General features: G+C 37.9%; 1 protein-coding gene and 1 non-coding gene across 2 annotated transcripts in view; one reads left to right on the top strand and one right to left on the bottom strand.

Moving 5' to 3' along the window:
* The window catches only part of LOC140164232 (endoplasmic reticulum chaperone BiP-like), a 28071-nt gene extending 18890 nt beyond the window's left edge, over window positions 1–9181 (bottom strand). The window contains exons 1-4 of the mRNA XM_072187488.1: window positions 9080–9181; window positions 7849–7966; window positions 3672–3906; window positions 3247–3381 (exon numbers count right to left, since the gene is read on the bottom strand). Coding sequence (XP_072043589.1) covers window positions 3247–3381; window positions 3672–3906; window positions 7849–7961 — 483 coding nt within the window. The 5' untranslated portion in view covers window positions 7962–7966; window positions 9080–9181. The remainder of the gene's footprint in view (window positions 1–3246; window positions 3382–3671; window positions 3907–7848; window positions 7967–9079) is intronic.
* Window positions 9182–11966: 2785 nt separating this feature from the next.
* On the top strand, window positions 11967–12039 carry Trnaf-gaa (transfer RNA phenylalanine (anticodon GAA)). Its single transcript has one exon. It is a non-coding gene; the product is annotated as a tRNA-Phe (tRNA).
* Window positions 12040–16764: the final 4725 nt, after the last annotated feature.

Genomic DNA, 16764 nt, shown 5'->3' with positions numbered 1-16764 from the left:
TATACAATATTTGGTGCACTACTTCATTAAGTTGTGCTACTCTGAGTTTCACGCCAGCACACGCTGTACCTAGGGACCTGAGCCCTCATTTTAGGGGGTACCTCAATTCGCGAGTTATAAAAGGTTGTTGGGTATGGGGGTGACCAGTTGGGTCCCCTCAACACCCTCCAGGTGCACAACCAAAAAAATATAGGTAACTTTTTATTATACGGGGGGGGCAAATGACGCTACTCCACAAAGGGACCTCAATTAGTCTGTCTTCAAAGTGACCACATGACTCCTAACGCCACAGTTACTCTGAAAAATTTCTTTAACCCAAAATGACCCTTACCCCAGACCCCAAATCCAAAAATGAATACCTACTCTATTCTTGCCCAGAATTAATTAAATAGGGCCTAATTGCCGTCTTCAGTAGATTGCCATATAAATTACTTAATTACTGTCTTCAGTAGATAGCAATAATAAATTGCATAATTTCCGTGACACCAAATGACCCTGCTCCACAAAGTGACCATACTCCGATATACAAGTTGCATAATTACTGTTTTAAACAGTAATGGATAATTTCATAATTGCTGTCAGCAGTAATAACATTAACAAATTTGCATAATTTGCAAGCTAATACGTACTAAAATTCACGCATGGTTTACATGCTCAGCCTGTTCTCCTACTTTACTTGGCACAAATGGCGTAGTGGGGGAAGGTGTGGGGGGAAGCTGCCCCTGTGGGATATATTGCCCTTCGGCCACGTGCTCGACCCCGGGGTCCGCCGTGATATTTTAGACGTTTAGGACTTGTACTTTTAAGCCTATATAGGTACATTTTAGTCACATTTCCCTTAACCCAACCCCCATGCCCCTCTCCTTCCCAACAATCCTGGTAACGCTAGTGATCGTAGCTACTTCCAAGAGCTAATGTTTAATTAAGCGTAATGATGAAAGAGGGTGATACTTAATAGGGATTCATTTTAGTGCACAAAATCGCAGTATGGTGGTACAAGATGCACATTTTGCATACATTGACTTATCTTTATTGACCCTATACAAGTGGTAATATTTAATGAAAAAAAAAATCATTTTACTTAATGAAGTGTTTTAGCGCCCTCAACGGTGTTTTTTCTTTTTCATTCACTGACGCTTTAGTTCTTTATATTTGATTTTTAAATTACGTGCAATTTGCTTTCATAATGATTTACTAATCAATCATTAGAGTGTTGATCAATTGTATAGTTTATTTAAAATAATATTCGACTTTCCCAAAATGATCTATGTGCATTGACGTAAGCGGGCGTGAACATTGCACATCAGAGGACATGAGACGTGAAAAACACAAACTCGATTAAAAGCTCTTTATGTGAATAGTATTTAACCAATCATCTGATATGTGTATTAGGGCGTGTCTGACCTCCTTCCCTGAAAGTTTGAGCTTAATTGTGATGGAAATAAAGAAACTATGGTCTATTGGTGTTTTGCAAAATGTCATCAAAATAAACATTTCATGCATGTTGGGTCTTAATATAAGACAACTTCATTTTTTCGTTAGGTGATTGCATCGGGTCATTTTATAATTAGTAGTAGAGCTATGATGCTAAAATATCAAAATAACAATTATATTATGTATTTCTGTCTAATTTGTACCTGAATATCATCTTTAAAGATCATTTAACAGGCCATCACTTTTGGTCCCTAACAGTTGTAGTAGTAGTATTACAATAAAAGTTTGAAAAAATGTTGTACTTTACTGATTAAATATATGCAAAATAAGCAAAATCAAAGTAATACGCAACACATTAGTACCCATTTGTTAACTACCGTTTATCAGTGGGGGCTGGCAGCCTAATGCACAGGGTGTCCGTCTACAGGGTGTAACAATAAAATTTATACAATTTTGTGCATTTTGACTACTCAGGAAAAAAGAAAAAGAGTTTAGACGTTTTGTTGATTCCTTTACTAGCTTTGTCCGATTAAATAAATCGTCCAGAAAACGTGTTGGGCCACTTTTGCCATGTTTGCGCATATCAGGTTTGCACCGCGGAAAACAGATTTTATGCTTATCGTGGATTAAACATCAACGAACTGACATAAAATAATTATAAGTGGTTTTTCCTCATATTAACATGTACTAAATAAAAATATTTATAAATGAAGTCATGATATTTCTTTCAAATTAAATTTTAAATAAGTAATGTCTCATATCCCTGAGATAATTATTATCATTTAACTAAGAACAGTTTTTGCATCCATAATTCTATTCTAGCATTTCAGTTGGTACTCTTACCAAATTCTACATACTTCTCATAGTTAAACGTTATTGTATGCCTGACGTTTTGGAAAATGGGCTTCAAACAATATTATAGTTACTGCTTGACTCCATGTGCTAGAGTATGTCACAACCATGAACGTGAATTGGGGTTGATGTTGTGGGGCTGCAGCCACGATTCCTAGTAAATGAGAAGGAGATACTCTATTATGTAATAATTTCTATCACTTCGAATACCCCATTGTTTAAAACTACCTATCATAAGAGCACCGACCAACTGGTTCGTGGTTCAAACTCTATTAAGTCACTTTTGTCACACACTGACAAAAGTGGCCCAAGCGATTTTAAGACTAAGTTACATAATTGGCCATATCTTCACTTGTATACCATTGATTTTTATTGAAAGAAAGCCTATCTGGTGGCTAAAACAATTATCTTGATAGACATCAAACTAAAGAAATAAGTGGCATACGGGGGGGTAATTCTATTTTCTAAATTGTATAAATTTTATTTTTACCAACCAGCATGCAAACTGGCATATTCAATTGCTTTTTTGTTGGGTTATGTGCCGGTCGGGATTTGTGTTTATTTGTTGTCAGGTTTAATTGTAATACTTTGGGTTTGTAAACTGTTCCTTCTTTCTTATTAAATATATTCAGCTTCGTGGTATAGCGGGCAATTGATCCCCAGTGTGTTTATTTGTTGTATTTAAGGATGCGTTAATTGCCGGTTCCATATTATGCTGGGAAAACGATTACGCATCAGCAAAGATATCCTGCACTCTCGTACTATAATATTTGTTTGTGTGTATTGTATACCTCGATTCCCTACATTAGTATCAAGTTTTAATCACCGTTTATATTGTGGGAGCTTGTGTGCCGGTCAGGATTTGTGTTGATTTGTTGTCTTGTTAATTTAACACTTTGGGTTGGAAAACTGTTCTTTGTCTCATATATACGCAACACATTAATTTAAGAAAACACTTACCTTCATTTTCATAAGGACCATAGCGCTAACTTCCTCCGGAGCAAATTGCTTCTTTTTATCACCAACATTTACTTCAATGTAAGGTTTCTTCTGTTTTTCTTTTTCTTTCTTACCTTTCTTCTCTTTTTTAACAACCTGAAACATAACATAACTATTAAATTTAAAAACAGCAAGTATGTGACATAACATCTAATGGGAGTAAAAACAAATAATTGCACAAAGTTAAATTAATTGTTGCTGTTTTTAGATTTATCATTTGTTAGACACACTGCATCCCTTTGATCTATCCTTTAGTTCCCTGTTTGTCACTTGGAATAGAATTTTAGTAATTATATTATAATGATTTTGTTCGTTTCAAGTTTTGGTATGAATTCAGATGTTTCTTTCATTCCACACCGTGGATATTATTTCCGTCTAAAGATTACCTTAAAGGGGAAGTATTTGATGTCATTCTGGAGAGCAGGGTCATCCCATGTGCGTCCAATAAGGCGTTTGACATCAAAGATCGTGTTTTCAGGATTCCTCTTGACCTGATTCTTCGCACCTTCACCTACTAAGCGCTCTCCGGTTCCTTCTTTGAAAGCAACATATGACGGTGTGATTCGTTCCCCTTGATCATTGGCTATAATTTCAACTCTGCCGTTCTTGTAAAAGCCAACACTATCAAAAGTGAAATAGTATACAAATACTAACTGTCTATAAATGTAATGGTCGAAATATAATCACGAGGTGAAAGATGGATTGTTCCATTCCACGAGCCGGAACGGCGAGTGAAATGGAACAATACATCTTTCACCGAGCGATTATATTTCGATCATTACACGAATTTGAAACAGTTAATATTTGTTTTATATCACTCATACATAAACTCTATTACTAAAATACTATTTAAGGTAGAAAATACATTTTTTCATCAACATAATACCATGTTTTGCCGTGATATACTTCACATTTTGAGGTCCACCCCAAATAGGCGAGTCTAAGAGTCAGCGCACGACTTGACGCAGGCGCACTACGGCGCAGCACTATGATGGTAAGAACTATCACACGGAGAGGCTGATGGTAAAAATGATAAATGGTAATCAACCAATGAACTGTCTAGAATGTATGTACGAGTGATATAATATAATATATAACTTACATAATAGTTAGGTGAAAAAGTTCAATTTGGTGACCACTCTCTGGCTAGTAAGGTTTGACGATTGATTCGACTTCTATGGACCATTTAGAAAAAAATAGCCACCATGTCCCTCGCGAAAATCCCGGCATTTTTCGCTGGAGGCCAAAATCCAAAATGGCCGCCGCCACCATTTTGAAAATTTAAGTTTTGAACCAGAGCACCTACAATCACCTAATTTTTCGCCTAACTATAAGAATACACTTGACACAGACCCCAGCTAACCGTTACTGTTGGGAGTACAAAAGCCAATAATGTCATTATAGACTAGTTCTATTTTGGAAATATGATCTTAGTTAAGCGCCAAGCGACAATTTCGCGTAAAAGCTAGCAACCAAATTATTTTTGATAATTCGGGTATGCCCAATTCAACTATTTTGTTTGCCAAGCTATTAACCCGTGACCCTAGTACGGTTTGAGACCCCACAATACGTGTACTAAGCCGTGAAAAAAGTGATTGTTTAAAATGTGGTGTAAAGGTTGTAAAGGATATTATTAGCTGTTCATTGATATGCAACACGATATGAACATATGTCACAAATAATCTGAGAAACAGATGCCTTAAAAAACTCTTGTTGAGGATTTATTTTAACTCTTTGTGTGCACCGCCTCCGTAGAGTATCACGCCAATGGAGGGTCAGGGTCAGTAGCGTAGCCAGCGGGGGGGGGCATGGGGGGCAGAGTGCCCCCTGACAAAAAATGAAAGAAAAAGTGCCCTCTGACAAAAATGAAAGAGAAAATCAGGAGGGCAAAGGAAAAGAAAAGGGCAAGGAGCCCTTTTCTAGCAAAATTCAGGACCAAAATAGTGTAAAATACAACATTTTTCCGCGCTACGCGCGCACATTGTAACAATAAAGCTCTTTTCGGGAAGCTCGAAGACATACAGTCTCTATGTATTGTATGATGCAACTGCAATTTTTTTCGTCTGTGCCCCAAAAATTTATTTTGACGCCCCCCCGACCAAGAAAGCTGCCCACGCCCTTGATCAGGGGCAGTTAGATGTGCTGCAGATGTGCTTTCAACCTTTCTTTAAATTGTGTTGTTTCTTTCTGTTTACTCATCGGTGAAATAGGCTTGACAAATGAAAGAAATTTATACTTAAACAATACTGCTTAATATTTCCGAATAGATAAAAAGTATAGAATTTGCGAAAAAAATGGCTCTATGACGTCTCAAAATCAACATTGGACTTTGTACTTAATGTGTAGAAATTTTCATGCTCATGCTTCATGCAGGAAGTGCAAAGTGGCTCCCAGTTTTGGAGCTTTGCAGCTGTACTATAAGCGCTGTAACACTGGTCAGCTCAATTCCTCCATGCTTGAAATGAGCTGATGAACTAATTTATAATCGAAGCCAGAGAAAAAACAAAACAAAACACTAGTTTGCCTTTGACGTCACCTGAACGCGGTGGTGAAGCTGTGCATTATTGTAATTTTTGCACCTTCAAGCATACAAACCGTCTCAAAGATTGGATCTTAGTAAATAGGACAGTTTCGTTTTTGAAGGCCCGTACCGGTATGTCAACAATGCCTAGAAATTGATGCCTTGTAAAAGTACCGTAATTTGTCGCCATTTTCTGAAAAATGTTCCTTTTCTGTAGTAAGTAGTAAAGTTTATTTTATTTCATATCGCAGCCCTAAGGCTGAATTACATGTAAACTTACAATTTTAAAACACATCCAAAATATATGATATTATATACAACAATCAAAATTACAATATTGCACATGACACATTTCAATACACAATTTATCACACATCAGTATCAAATAAGTTATGTAAATAAAAATTATAAAGGGATAAAATTTCATAAAAATCAACAGTGGCATATAGGGGCTGAATGAATTAAGTTAGCAGGACAGCCCTGGGCAGGTAATATGAAAAAACCTAACTATTCAATAAACTAATAAAATAAGGAATTGGACTACCCTGGAAGCGCGAGGTTCTGGTAAAAAGCTGGGACAATTTGTTAGCATTGCGTAGGTTGCGACCATGGACCCTGCCCCTGACAGGGGGTAGCAAATCATTTGTTCTAGGATTATTGGAGATAATGATCCACCCTCCTGTCACAGAGAGAGTCCAGGTCACAATCCTGCAGTGCTTCAGAAAAAGACTATTCTGCAAGCTCTTCTTTGCAGCTGTTCAAGTGATTTGGACTGGCCAGCAGTTAAAGATGAGTGCCATGCTGTGTCACAATACTCTAAAAGAGGCCTTATATATACCCTCTATGCACTGTTATCAGTTCTTGATGGTTAAAACCGAACTTTTTTAACATGCGCAGCATGTACAGCCTGCGGTTCTCCGATGAACGCACCAGAATGTTGTATCAAGCGTCATTTTATACACTACTATTAATACTTGTACCAACCAAGGATCTTTGGGAGTTTGATAAACATTGACGTCAAACGCAAACTAGTCTTTTTAATTCAGTCTCAGATTATAAGCGAGCCATTATATCGTTATGAACACGGCAGAGTGCCGAATACGCAAAATTGCTGTTCTGAGTAAACGGCGTTTGAATCTTGGTACCATTCCAATGGTCCTTCTAAAAATTTACAACATTCGTGAGCACTCATTTGAAATGTATATTATAGAAGTGAATGTACACGAATTATTGGCAATACTTGCATGTTCTGAAATAATCGATATATCCATCAAACAGCATTCGGCTTTATGATGTATCCAAAATGTCTCAACCACTGCGCAGAGAGAGGTCGAATACGCATTCAACTACGTGTAAACCATAGCACGCATTCTTGATTTGGGGCTTTTGTGTAGAAATTACTGGTTGTCCTAAGGTTATGTAGACTTAACTTGCTATATAAGTTATAAATAGTCATTCCCGTGATATTTAGCAAAAACTCGAGGATTTTAAAGCAAAAATAACAATATTGGCCTATATTTTGCCTATGATTTTCCGGGATTTTTCCGATTTCACGGGCGCGCACTCACATTATTAAACCACAGCAATATCATGTGGGGAATGTTTGTACTTATTTTGGTATCACTGGATAGAAGATACCTACAGTTATACGTTGGTATCAAATATATTAGTATAGGACATATGTAATATAGAAAATTCGGGGTTTCCCGCTATACAATACTATAGATCTACATGATTTGTACAGCTAAGTATACGATTCGTCTCTCTTCCGAATTCATTTATCGCACTTAGGCGCGATTCGTCCAAATCAAAATTTCAATAACTACGTCGGTGAGTAAGATTTACCATTAATTTTTGGTGGAAATAAAAGATAACCTGAAACATAATCATAAGCATACAAAAACTCAATTTGCTCAAAATTCTCGATTCGTCACTCTGCCGAATTCATAACGATTATTAATACCAGTCAAGAAATATGAAAACAAAATTAAGACTATTATTATTTTTTTTTATTGTAGGCCCTACGATTGATACATACATACCATGAATATGTGGTTCCCAAGTCTATTCCAATTACTGTGCCAATATCTTCTTCACCAAAACAAGATATCACCAAAGCAAATATAACCAAAGCAAGCTGGCACACCGTAGGCATGATTACTAAAACAAATGTATGCAAAGGCTATTATTTTCTCCGATGCACAAAGGTATATTTAAGAATCTTATTTTGTAACAAGCCCAAGTAATGCAAGTATGTTATTGGTTTTCTTCATCAATGAAAAGTCACTTTAACTAAGATAAAGAATTGAACAGGTACCGTATAATGTATCATTACTATTTTACCGTAACATTATCACAATCAAAAACAAACAAATAAAAAACATAACAACAGTATGTACCATCAATACATAGCATCACAAGGAATATTTTAGGTACCCGGTATCATTTTTTTATTTGGGGGGGGGGGTAGGAGAGGGCCTGGTATTCGTTGAAGGGAAAATATTAATCAGTTATCCAAAATGGTTATTTTAAATCTAAACAAAACAGTAGCGGCACTATGGTGGTTGCAAGGGGGACAGTGGCCCCAAAATACTTTTCGTATCCCCAGTTTGCATCCCCACACACTTTTAATGCCCTGTTAGCTTTGCAAACCCAAATTACGAAAACTTTTTGCGCCAATTTACGCCCCTGAAATTTACTTTGCCCCATGCCCACCCCTCGAGAAAAAATTCTACCACCGGCCGCAACTGAGTTAAAAGCGCAATTAAATATCTTGCCAATATATAGCTTCCTATACATCAACATAGATTATATTTCGTATAACTCACTTTGTACATACATGTAGATTATGTTAGCGTGGCCATGCGACATTCACAGACCATCATTTTATTTTAGGCAGAAATCACAAACATGCAATTTTTATACGATTTTTGTAATACAATATGAAATAAAAATAACTATTGGGGCTGGCGGTTTGACCGGTGCGGTGAACTTGAATCATAGCGCCATGAATACATTTTTATGTACATTTTGTATGTACAGTACGTTGTATGTATTGAACGTATGACTAATTCCCACTATCCGCTTTCGCTCCATTCACAGTAGCCTACATGTTGTTAAATATGTGACTGACTGTGTAAATGTTCAACCATTTAATTCGTTGACTATACGCCAAACTAAAACAACAGTACTAGTACAGTATTAGGCATATTAATATTATTTAGTGTCATGAATGTCACAATGTACTTAACACAACAATCCTTATTTTCTTACCTTTAAAAATGTTAATTCTTACAGTTAGCAAATTTGCCTGAAAAAGAATGAGGACAATGTCGATTTAAATCGTAGTTCTGATTACTAAACTGGGAATTCCCTATCACGAACAGCTACAGGGTCAAAGGGTTGAACGTTCTTAAATAAAATAAAAATCCCTTTAAAAAGGATGTACATCGACAGAGCCTTGCCTATAATGTTGCAAGGAAAATTAATAAATAAATGATTGAATTGATCATTTATGTTGTTACGCACTGGTACACTCGTAAAGGATGAATGATACGTGCTGAAACTACCAATATTAAATTAGTAAATGCCACGATGGAACATGGCAGTTGACCCGTTTCTGGTGTTCGGGAGCTTGCACTCGCATGAAATAGCAAAATTCGCTAAAGTATCACTAGCAGCGTTTGCATTGTACTTTTGTGGGACATAAGAGCACATTGCATTCTGAATACGAGGAATGTCCTTCAGATATCAAGTAATTTTGATTTTTCGAAATTGGCGATAGATATAAAAGACATTTAATGGCAAATTATTAAAAATTGATTTTTTTTATTTTTCACATTTTACAGTGAAGTAAATCTCGAAGTAAAATTTATAGATCTACTGATATGTACTTAAAGGATACAGCTTAATTTTTTAGGTCTTTTTAGGAAATGATTATGATTAATACGAAAAGTCAAAGTAAATATCATTAGATTTATAAAATCACTTTTGCCATAAAATTTGTATTATATCATGAATTTCAAAAAATCAAAATCATTTGATATTTAATTTGTTTTTGATTATTTGAGCATTTGATATCCTTGTATTCAGAATGCAATTCGATATGTCTGATGTGCTCTTATGCCCCCAAAACACCAGTGATGTATCATTCGAGTCCGGACTCGGACTCGAGTCCGTACTCGAGGCCACTTTTTGTTGGACTCGGACTTGGCTCGGGCGCGGACACAAGAAGACTCGGCTAGGCTCGGACTCGGACACAAAAGGACTCGGACTTGAAGCCGAGTCCGGTCCGAGTCCAGTCCAATTAAAACCATGTAAAATGTGAAATGATTATCTAAAAATGTCAAAATAGATCTCAAATTTGTTGACTTGACTTATTTGGCCATAGTTTCCAAATTAATTGGGGGCTGTCAAATCTGTGATCTGTCATATATCCTACATATCCACCAAATTATTTAGATTTATCTGTCACTTAGCAGAATCATATTACATGTATTGTTATCATTTAAAATGAAATAATTGATAATTAATTACATGTAAATGCATAATTTTATTAAATATTTGCACTATAAAAATATCGAAGAGTTCTTTCATGGAACTTTCCAATCCATTAAAACTCTTGAAAGAGAGAAACATGCACACTGGACCCTACATCTCGATCAGCTCACACTCAGTAAATTGGTACTCAAACATAGGGCTATTATACTATAATAGCGTGCTGTAGTTTGTGTGTGCTCACTACTCACTGGCACTGCACATTTGTGTGGGACAATTTTGAAAAGATGTTTAGAATTAATGGTGAATTTCTGCTAGTATTATTATTATTATTATGACGATGATGATAACGATGATGACGAAGGTGATGATGATGATGACGATGATGATGATGTTATTTTTATGTAATGTATTTGAATACATTGCAATTCATTTACATGACTTGTATGCTTCTCTAGTCTCTGGGTGCAAGAGTTTACATGTAATGTAGATTTTACCTTCAGGAGTTACATGTACCATTGTGTGGTATGGCTGGTTGGTTGACTTGGGTTGAGTCCTTGAAATGTCAACTGTGTGAGGTGCACTTGGTTGGGGTTTGGTGGGGTGGGTTTGATAGGGTGGGAGTGTATAGGGAGAGTGGTGTGTGGTGTGGTGTAGTGAGTGACCTTTGACCAATGACCTTGTTTTTCTACAATTTTATCATCAAAATGCCATAAAATTATGTGGAATCTTTGAAATTTTCTTTTTTTTTTTTTTTTTTGTATTGTAAATTTTCAAATTAGAAACAAAATATAAAATTTTGCTCCATTTCTTATGAACCATTTTTTCAAAATGTTATACCAAATGACCCCCTTCTTTCAAAATGTTTATACCCAATTACCCCTTTTTCAATTTGTTATACCCATATTTATACAAATAGGCTCCTACTAAGCAATGCCAGTAGGCAGATACATGTCACATTAAAGTTGAATGACCCCCCCACCGGGAATGGACTCTGACCGAGTCCGGACTCGCGCCGTCGGGCCCGGATTGTCTTATTTTTGTTGGACTCGGACTTGGCTCGGACTCGGCACCCCCGGACTTGGACTCGAGTCCGGACTCGGCATCAAAAGGACTCGGACTTGGCTCGGACTCGGATACAACTGGACTCGGCTCGGCTCGGACTCGGACAAGCTGGACTCGGGTACAAGTCTGCAAAACACTGTGCAAACGTTATTCGCTATCCGAGCCCGTAAATTGGGGTGAGTGTGAACTATCATAACCGATCGATAGCTTGCCTCACTTTCGCAAACCAACGGAATTTATCATAGGTTTGTGTCAATTGCTAACCGGTCACACCCTGCACACACTTTTCAATGTTAATTAGGTTACAGGTGCCTTACAGATTTTTCAGGGAATAATGGGACAAGCTACAAACAAAGCAGAATAGACAAGGTATGGCTGATGAGACATGTGCAGATAGGCAAGCACTGATGTCAGGGGAATACAAATTTTATGCATCATTTTGACCCGGTATTATGGATATGATGCATACTTATAGCTTTTTTTGTTAGAGATACTGTACATGTAAAAGTCTTTGAGCTTCCAAAACGATTTTATTTACTGTTTACCCTGACTGCTCATATCCGTAAGTACCAGACTTGAGTCCTGTTTATCAGGAACAGTCTGTGTAGCTCAGTGGTTAGAGCGCTCGCCCGAAAAGCGAGAGGTCTGGGGTTCAAGTCCCCGAACAGGCAGGTATGTGCGGAGTTTTTACTCCGGTATATCTCCCTATGCATGTCATGTTTTCATTTGTAATTTCATGTTTAATTGTACTATTGTGCGATGCATAATTCATCTTTCCCCTGACTTTATTGGAGTAGAGGCTCTGGGGATGATGATTTCGTGTACATTCTTTAAGAAATATTATACTTTGCATTTTAATGTTATATATAGTTCAACAACTCTTCCTATACCTTAGTACAGGAGCAAACCGTTGTTAATCCGTGATGAATCCACAGTTCAGTAGCGTATACGCGAACGCAAGGTTACGCGTACGCGTTACGCATGAGCGCGTAAAATTCGTCATGCCTGGAACATATGCGTAAACATGAACTCTCTTATGTTGGCGGTAGCAGCTAAATATTACCGCTTCATTATGTAGTTTTATTGCTGATATCAACAGATAAATACTGCGATCTTGTTGTAAGGTTGAGTGGCAATGACAAACGGACATTCCGAATGAATGAATCATGTGAATTAGACATCTTTAGCTTGTTTCGTTGTTGAAAGGATTCAATCATGTTTCCCGTTGTTCATCACCGATTAACAACTCGCGTCTGCGTGGTTTACTTCGCTCGGGCAGCTAAAGATGCCCTCGCGAAGTAAACCACTCAGACGACGCGGATGCATCGTTGTTAATCGGTGATGAACAACGGGGAAACATGATTGAATCCCTAATAAAATGGTCATAAAGAGTTTATATAATTACAGTAAAAGTTATCGAATGCAACATATCTTGCATAATTATAATGGCTCACCTCTACTAATCAATTCTGATTTTGGAATTGGTATTCCTTAAATCAACATGAGTTCCATAATATGTGACCCGGCAGCACAAATGAGCCGTAAATTCCCTAAATTGTATTCTGAGTTACGATGTAAAATGTGTACGAAGGTCGTATTCATCGGTAACTTAAGCTGGCCCGACATCTGTCTCATTTTGATAGTCAAAAACTAATCAATAATCCTATTGTTGAAGTGGATAATAAGCTTCTACCTTAGATGGTATAGAACTTTTAATAGCTCTGGTCTTTGTTGGCTTTTGCTAAATCCTGTTCAAGTGGTGGGTTACCAGGCATTGTATTTTGTACAGGTATGCATAACCAACAATTAACAATGAGAGAACTTTCTTAAACCTCGGTGACTTGGGGATGATTTGAAATGACCGCCAATTATGACTGTTTGATATTTATTGCCAGCAATGTGGAAAAAGAGACACGTAAAAAAAACGTAGAAAGCTATAATTTTGTTGAAGGAGCAAAGTTTAACAAACCATAACTCCGCTTCTGGATATCGTTTGAAGTCAAATGATATACCATTTTTACGTTTATGATGTTTATTTTTAAACACGAAATAAAACAAAATTGACCGGGGAGGAATTTACGGCTCATTCGCCGTGGACGGTCACATATTAACGAATACGATAAATCTACCCAGCGGCCTTTTAGCTATGCTAATTATAATATCCGGCAACTTTGTGCATCATGTTATTCATTATTTGTATATCTTTTATTATTATTGTTATTATTATTATTATTATTATTATTATTATTATTATTATTATTATTATTATTATTATTATTAGTATTAGTATTAGTATTAGTATTAGTATTATTATTAGTAGTAGTGGTAGTAGTATGCATAATGTCATCATCATCATCAGTCGGCTGCGGAGCAGGCGACTACAAGCTTTCTCCAACTAATGCGATCTTGGGCAAGCGAAACAATTTTGTTTGGCTGCAGCATCCTTCAGTATCTCCCAGGAGGTGCTGGACATACTGTAAGTACAGTGTGCGCGGCCGTCCCGGTTTCCTCTTCCCATGTGGTGGAATATAAAGCGCATATTCTTTCACAGGCTCGCCATCTTCAAGACGCAGTATATGGCCGAGAAATTTGAGTTGATGAATCTTGACTCTGGCAACCAGTGGAGTGGTGTTGGTCAGGTTGTAGATGGTTTCGTTTGGAATCCGATCCACACGCTTGATGTTTAACATGACTCTGTAGCAAGATGTTGCAAATGCATTGATCTTGTTTTCCATGTCCTTGGTAATTACCCATGACTCGCACCCGTACAGAAAGACAGTAACACACGTTGTCTGAAACAGCTTGATTTTTGTTTCGATTGGCAGGGACGGGCTTCTCCAAAGGCGTTCCAGTTTCCAGAAAGCTGCCCAGGCTAGTGCTTTTCTTCTTTTTAGGTCTCCAACACTAGAGCCCATCTTGGAACCCAAATACCTGAAGTCTGTGACATGGTTGATGGTACTACCATAGACTTCAAGTGCTGGTTGGGCGTTACAGTTTGCAGTCATATATTCTGTCTTAGGTGCGCTGATTACAAGGCCTAGATCTGCTGCTGCAGTTGCAGTCCTAGTAAGCTGTGACTGGGCCCGGTCTATGGAAGATTCCAGCAGGGCAATATCATCAGCAAAATCCAGGTCATTCAGCATCTTGGCAGGATACCTGCTTGACCGGCGTGGGTAGGTAACAATTCCAGCGTCAATTCCAGAAGTTGATTTCATCAGAAGGTAGTCTACCAGGATAATAAACAGGAATGGTGCCAACACATCACCCTGAAGCACTCCAGTTGTTACTTGAAAGGCTCTGAGATACTGCCATCTACCATAACGGCACTATTGGAGTCTTTGTAGAGCACCTGGATGGCATTGACCACAACCTTTGGTATTCCATAATGCCGCAGCACTGAAAACATGACGGACCTGTTGATGGAGTCGAAGGCTTTTTTTTAGTCCTCAAAAGTGACTGTTAAGGGAAGTTGGTACTCCTTGAAGCCTTCCATGATCCTCCTCAAAATGTGTATTTGCTGAGCACAGCTGCGACCAGATCTAAAGCCAGCCTGGTTGCTTCTCAGTAAAGGATCAATGTGGGGACGGATCCTGTTCAGAAGGATCTTGTTGTACACTTTTGCGGCAATGGACATAAGCGAAATACCACGGTAGTTTGTCATGAGAGAGAGGTCACCTTTCTTTGGTAGAGGAATGATTACATTCGTAACCCATTGACGTGGTGGTGTCAGCGTTGAGAATACTTCCATACAGAATTCGAGAATCATATCAATCATGCTATCCCTCCTCCCTGAAGTGCTTCTGCAGTTATAGCACAGTCCAATCCTGCTGCCTTGTTGGTCTTCATGGCTGCTATTGCTTTGACTACTTCTTCACGAGTTGGGGCTCAGTGATAATAGGAAGATCTTCAACAGCTGGTGCAGGAAGTTCTGAAGCTGCTGTGCCACTGTCGTTGTTAAGGAGTGAGCTAAAATATTCCTTCCATTCCTCAAGCAGTTCATGGTCACTGGTTGGAGCTGATCCATCTCTTTTTGACTTTCACCCTTTCCTTGAGTTCTTCCCAGAAAGCGAGTGTATAATTTTCCAGGTGGTGGTATAATTCCCCATCTCGTCGGCCAGCTTCAGGTCTTCCATCTGCTTATTGATGGTAGCAAGCTCATCAGATTTATAGGAGTTGTTAAGGCTGGTGTTCAAGTTCCTCCATCTTTCTCTAGATTGACGAGACTTTGAAGAGACTGGCCTCATCCCTTTCAAGTTTAAGTCTGATGGTTGCATCTGATACCCAACTTGGTAGTCCGCATGGCTCTTGCTTTCCAATAACTTTCTCGGCAACTTCACGGACCGCTGTTTCGAAGGTCTCATACCTGTCAGAGATGGGTGTGGTGTCATCCATGCTCAAGACCTGGAATCTGTTTGATAGCTCCAGCTGAAATTCCTCCTTTGTATCAGGATCTTGCAACTTCTTCCAGTTGAATTTTAATCTCTTGCAAGGTTTTCCTTTGCTAGTTCGCAGACTGGCAGCTAGACGGATGCTCACAATACGATGATCGGAGTCCACTTCTACTGAGTTGTATGCTCGACAGTTGCGGAGAGAATTTACCCACTTGCTGTTTATTAGTATGTGATCTAGCAATGTCAATACCTGCATCAGCACAGCCCATGAAAAGCTGATGCATTTTCCCTTGTTGATTTACAGTACGGACATTATAAGTAGATATTACAAGAGGTTTGAAGGTAGACAGGCGACAATAATCAGGGCCAACAGTTCGTGATGGTGTGCCGAGTTCCCGCTGGTCCGTCATGAAGTCAACAGTAGACTGCCGCTCATCTACCCTCGGTATTTTCGAAGATTTGCTTGTAGTTTTCGTAATGCATAATGTATGAACACAAAATACTACACCAAGATGCATTGCAATATATTTCTGTTGGATTGAAAGTGCGGTCTCACATTTGTTCCTGATCTGGAGTAGTGCCTATAATTACGAGTATGATTCAAATAACACCACTTAGTTTCGTTATAGAGTAGTTTATGAATAGAACATCTTCGACATATCAAGTTTGTTTAGATGTACACGATGTATCCAATGAAGCAGCCAAAAAAAATCGATTTCCATTATCTGAATCAATATATTATTGAAAAATAACACTTTGATGTTTTGCAAAAGTTCATTCTACAAATCATATACTTTGAAAACTGTTTCAGCCCTCTTTACAACATAACTCAAGAACCACAGGACCTACAAAAGTATATCTGTGATATTTGAATTCTTCTACACGCTCACTATGAATTGAGCAATGCATTTTTTTCTAAAGCTCACTACCATTCGCAAGATGTTGTGAACTACTTTTTTCTGCTGCTTCGACCAACAATACATCGTATACCCTTACATTAACATG

The sequence above is a fragment of the Amphiura filiformis genome, chromosome 11 (genome assembly GCF_039555335.1).
Source record: "Amphiura filiformis chromosome 11, Afil_fr2py, whole genome shotgun sequence".
Lineage (NCBI taxonomy): Eukaryota > Metazoa > Echinodermata > Ophiuroidea > Amphilepidida > Amphiuridae > Amphiura > Amphiura filiformis.
This window is presented reverse-complemented; position numbering and strand designations above follow the sequence as displayed.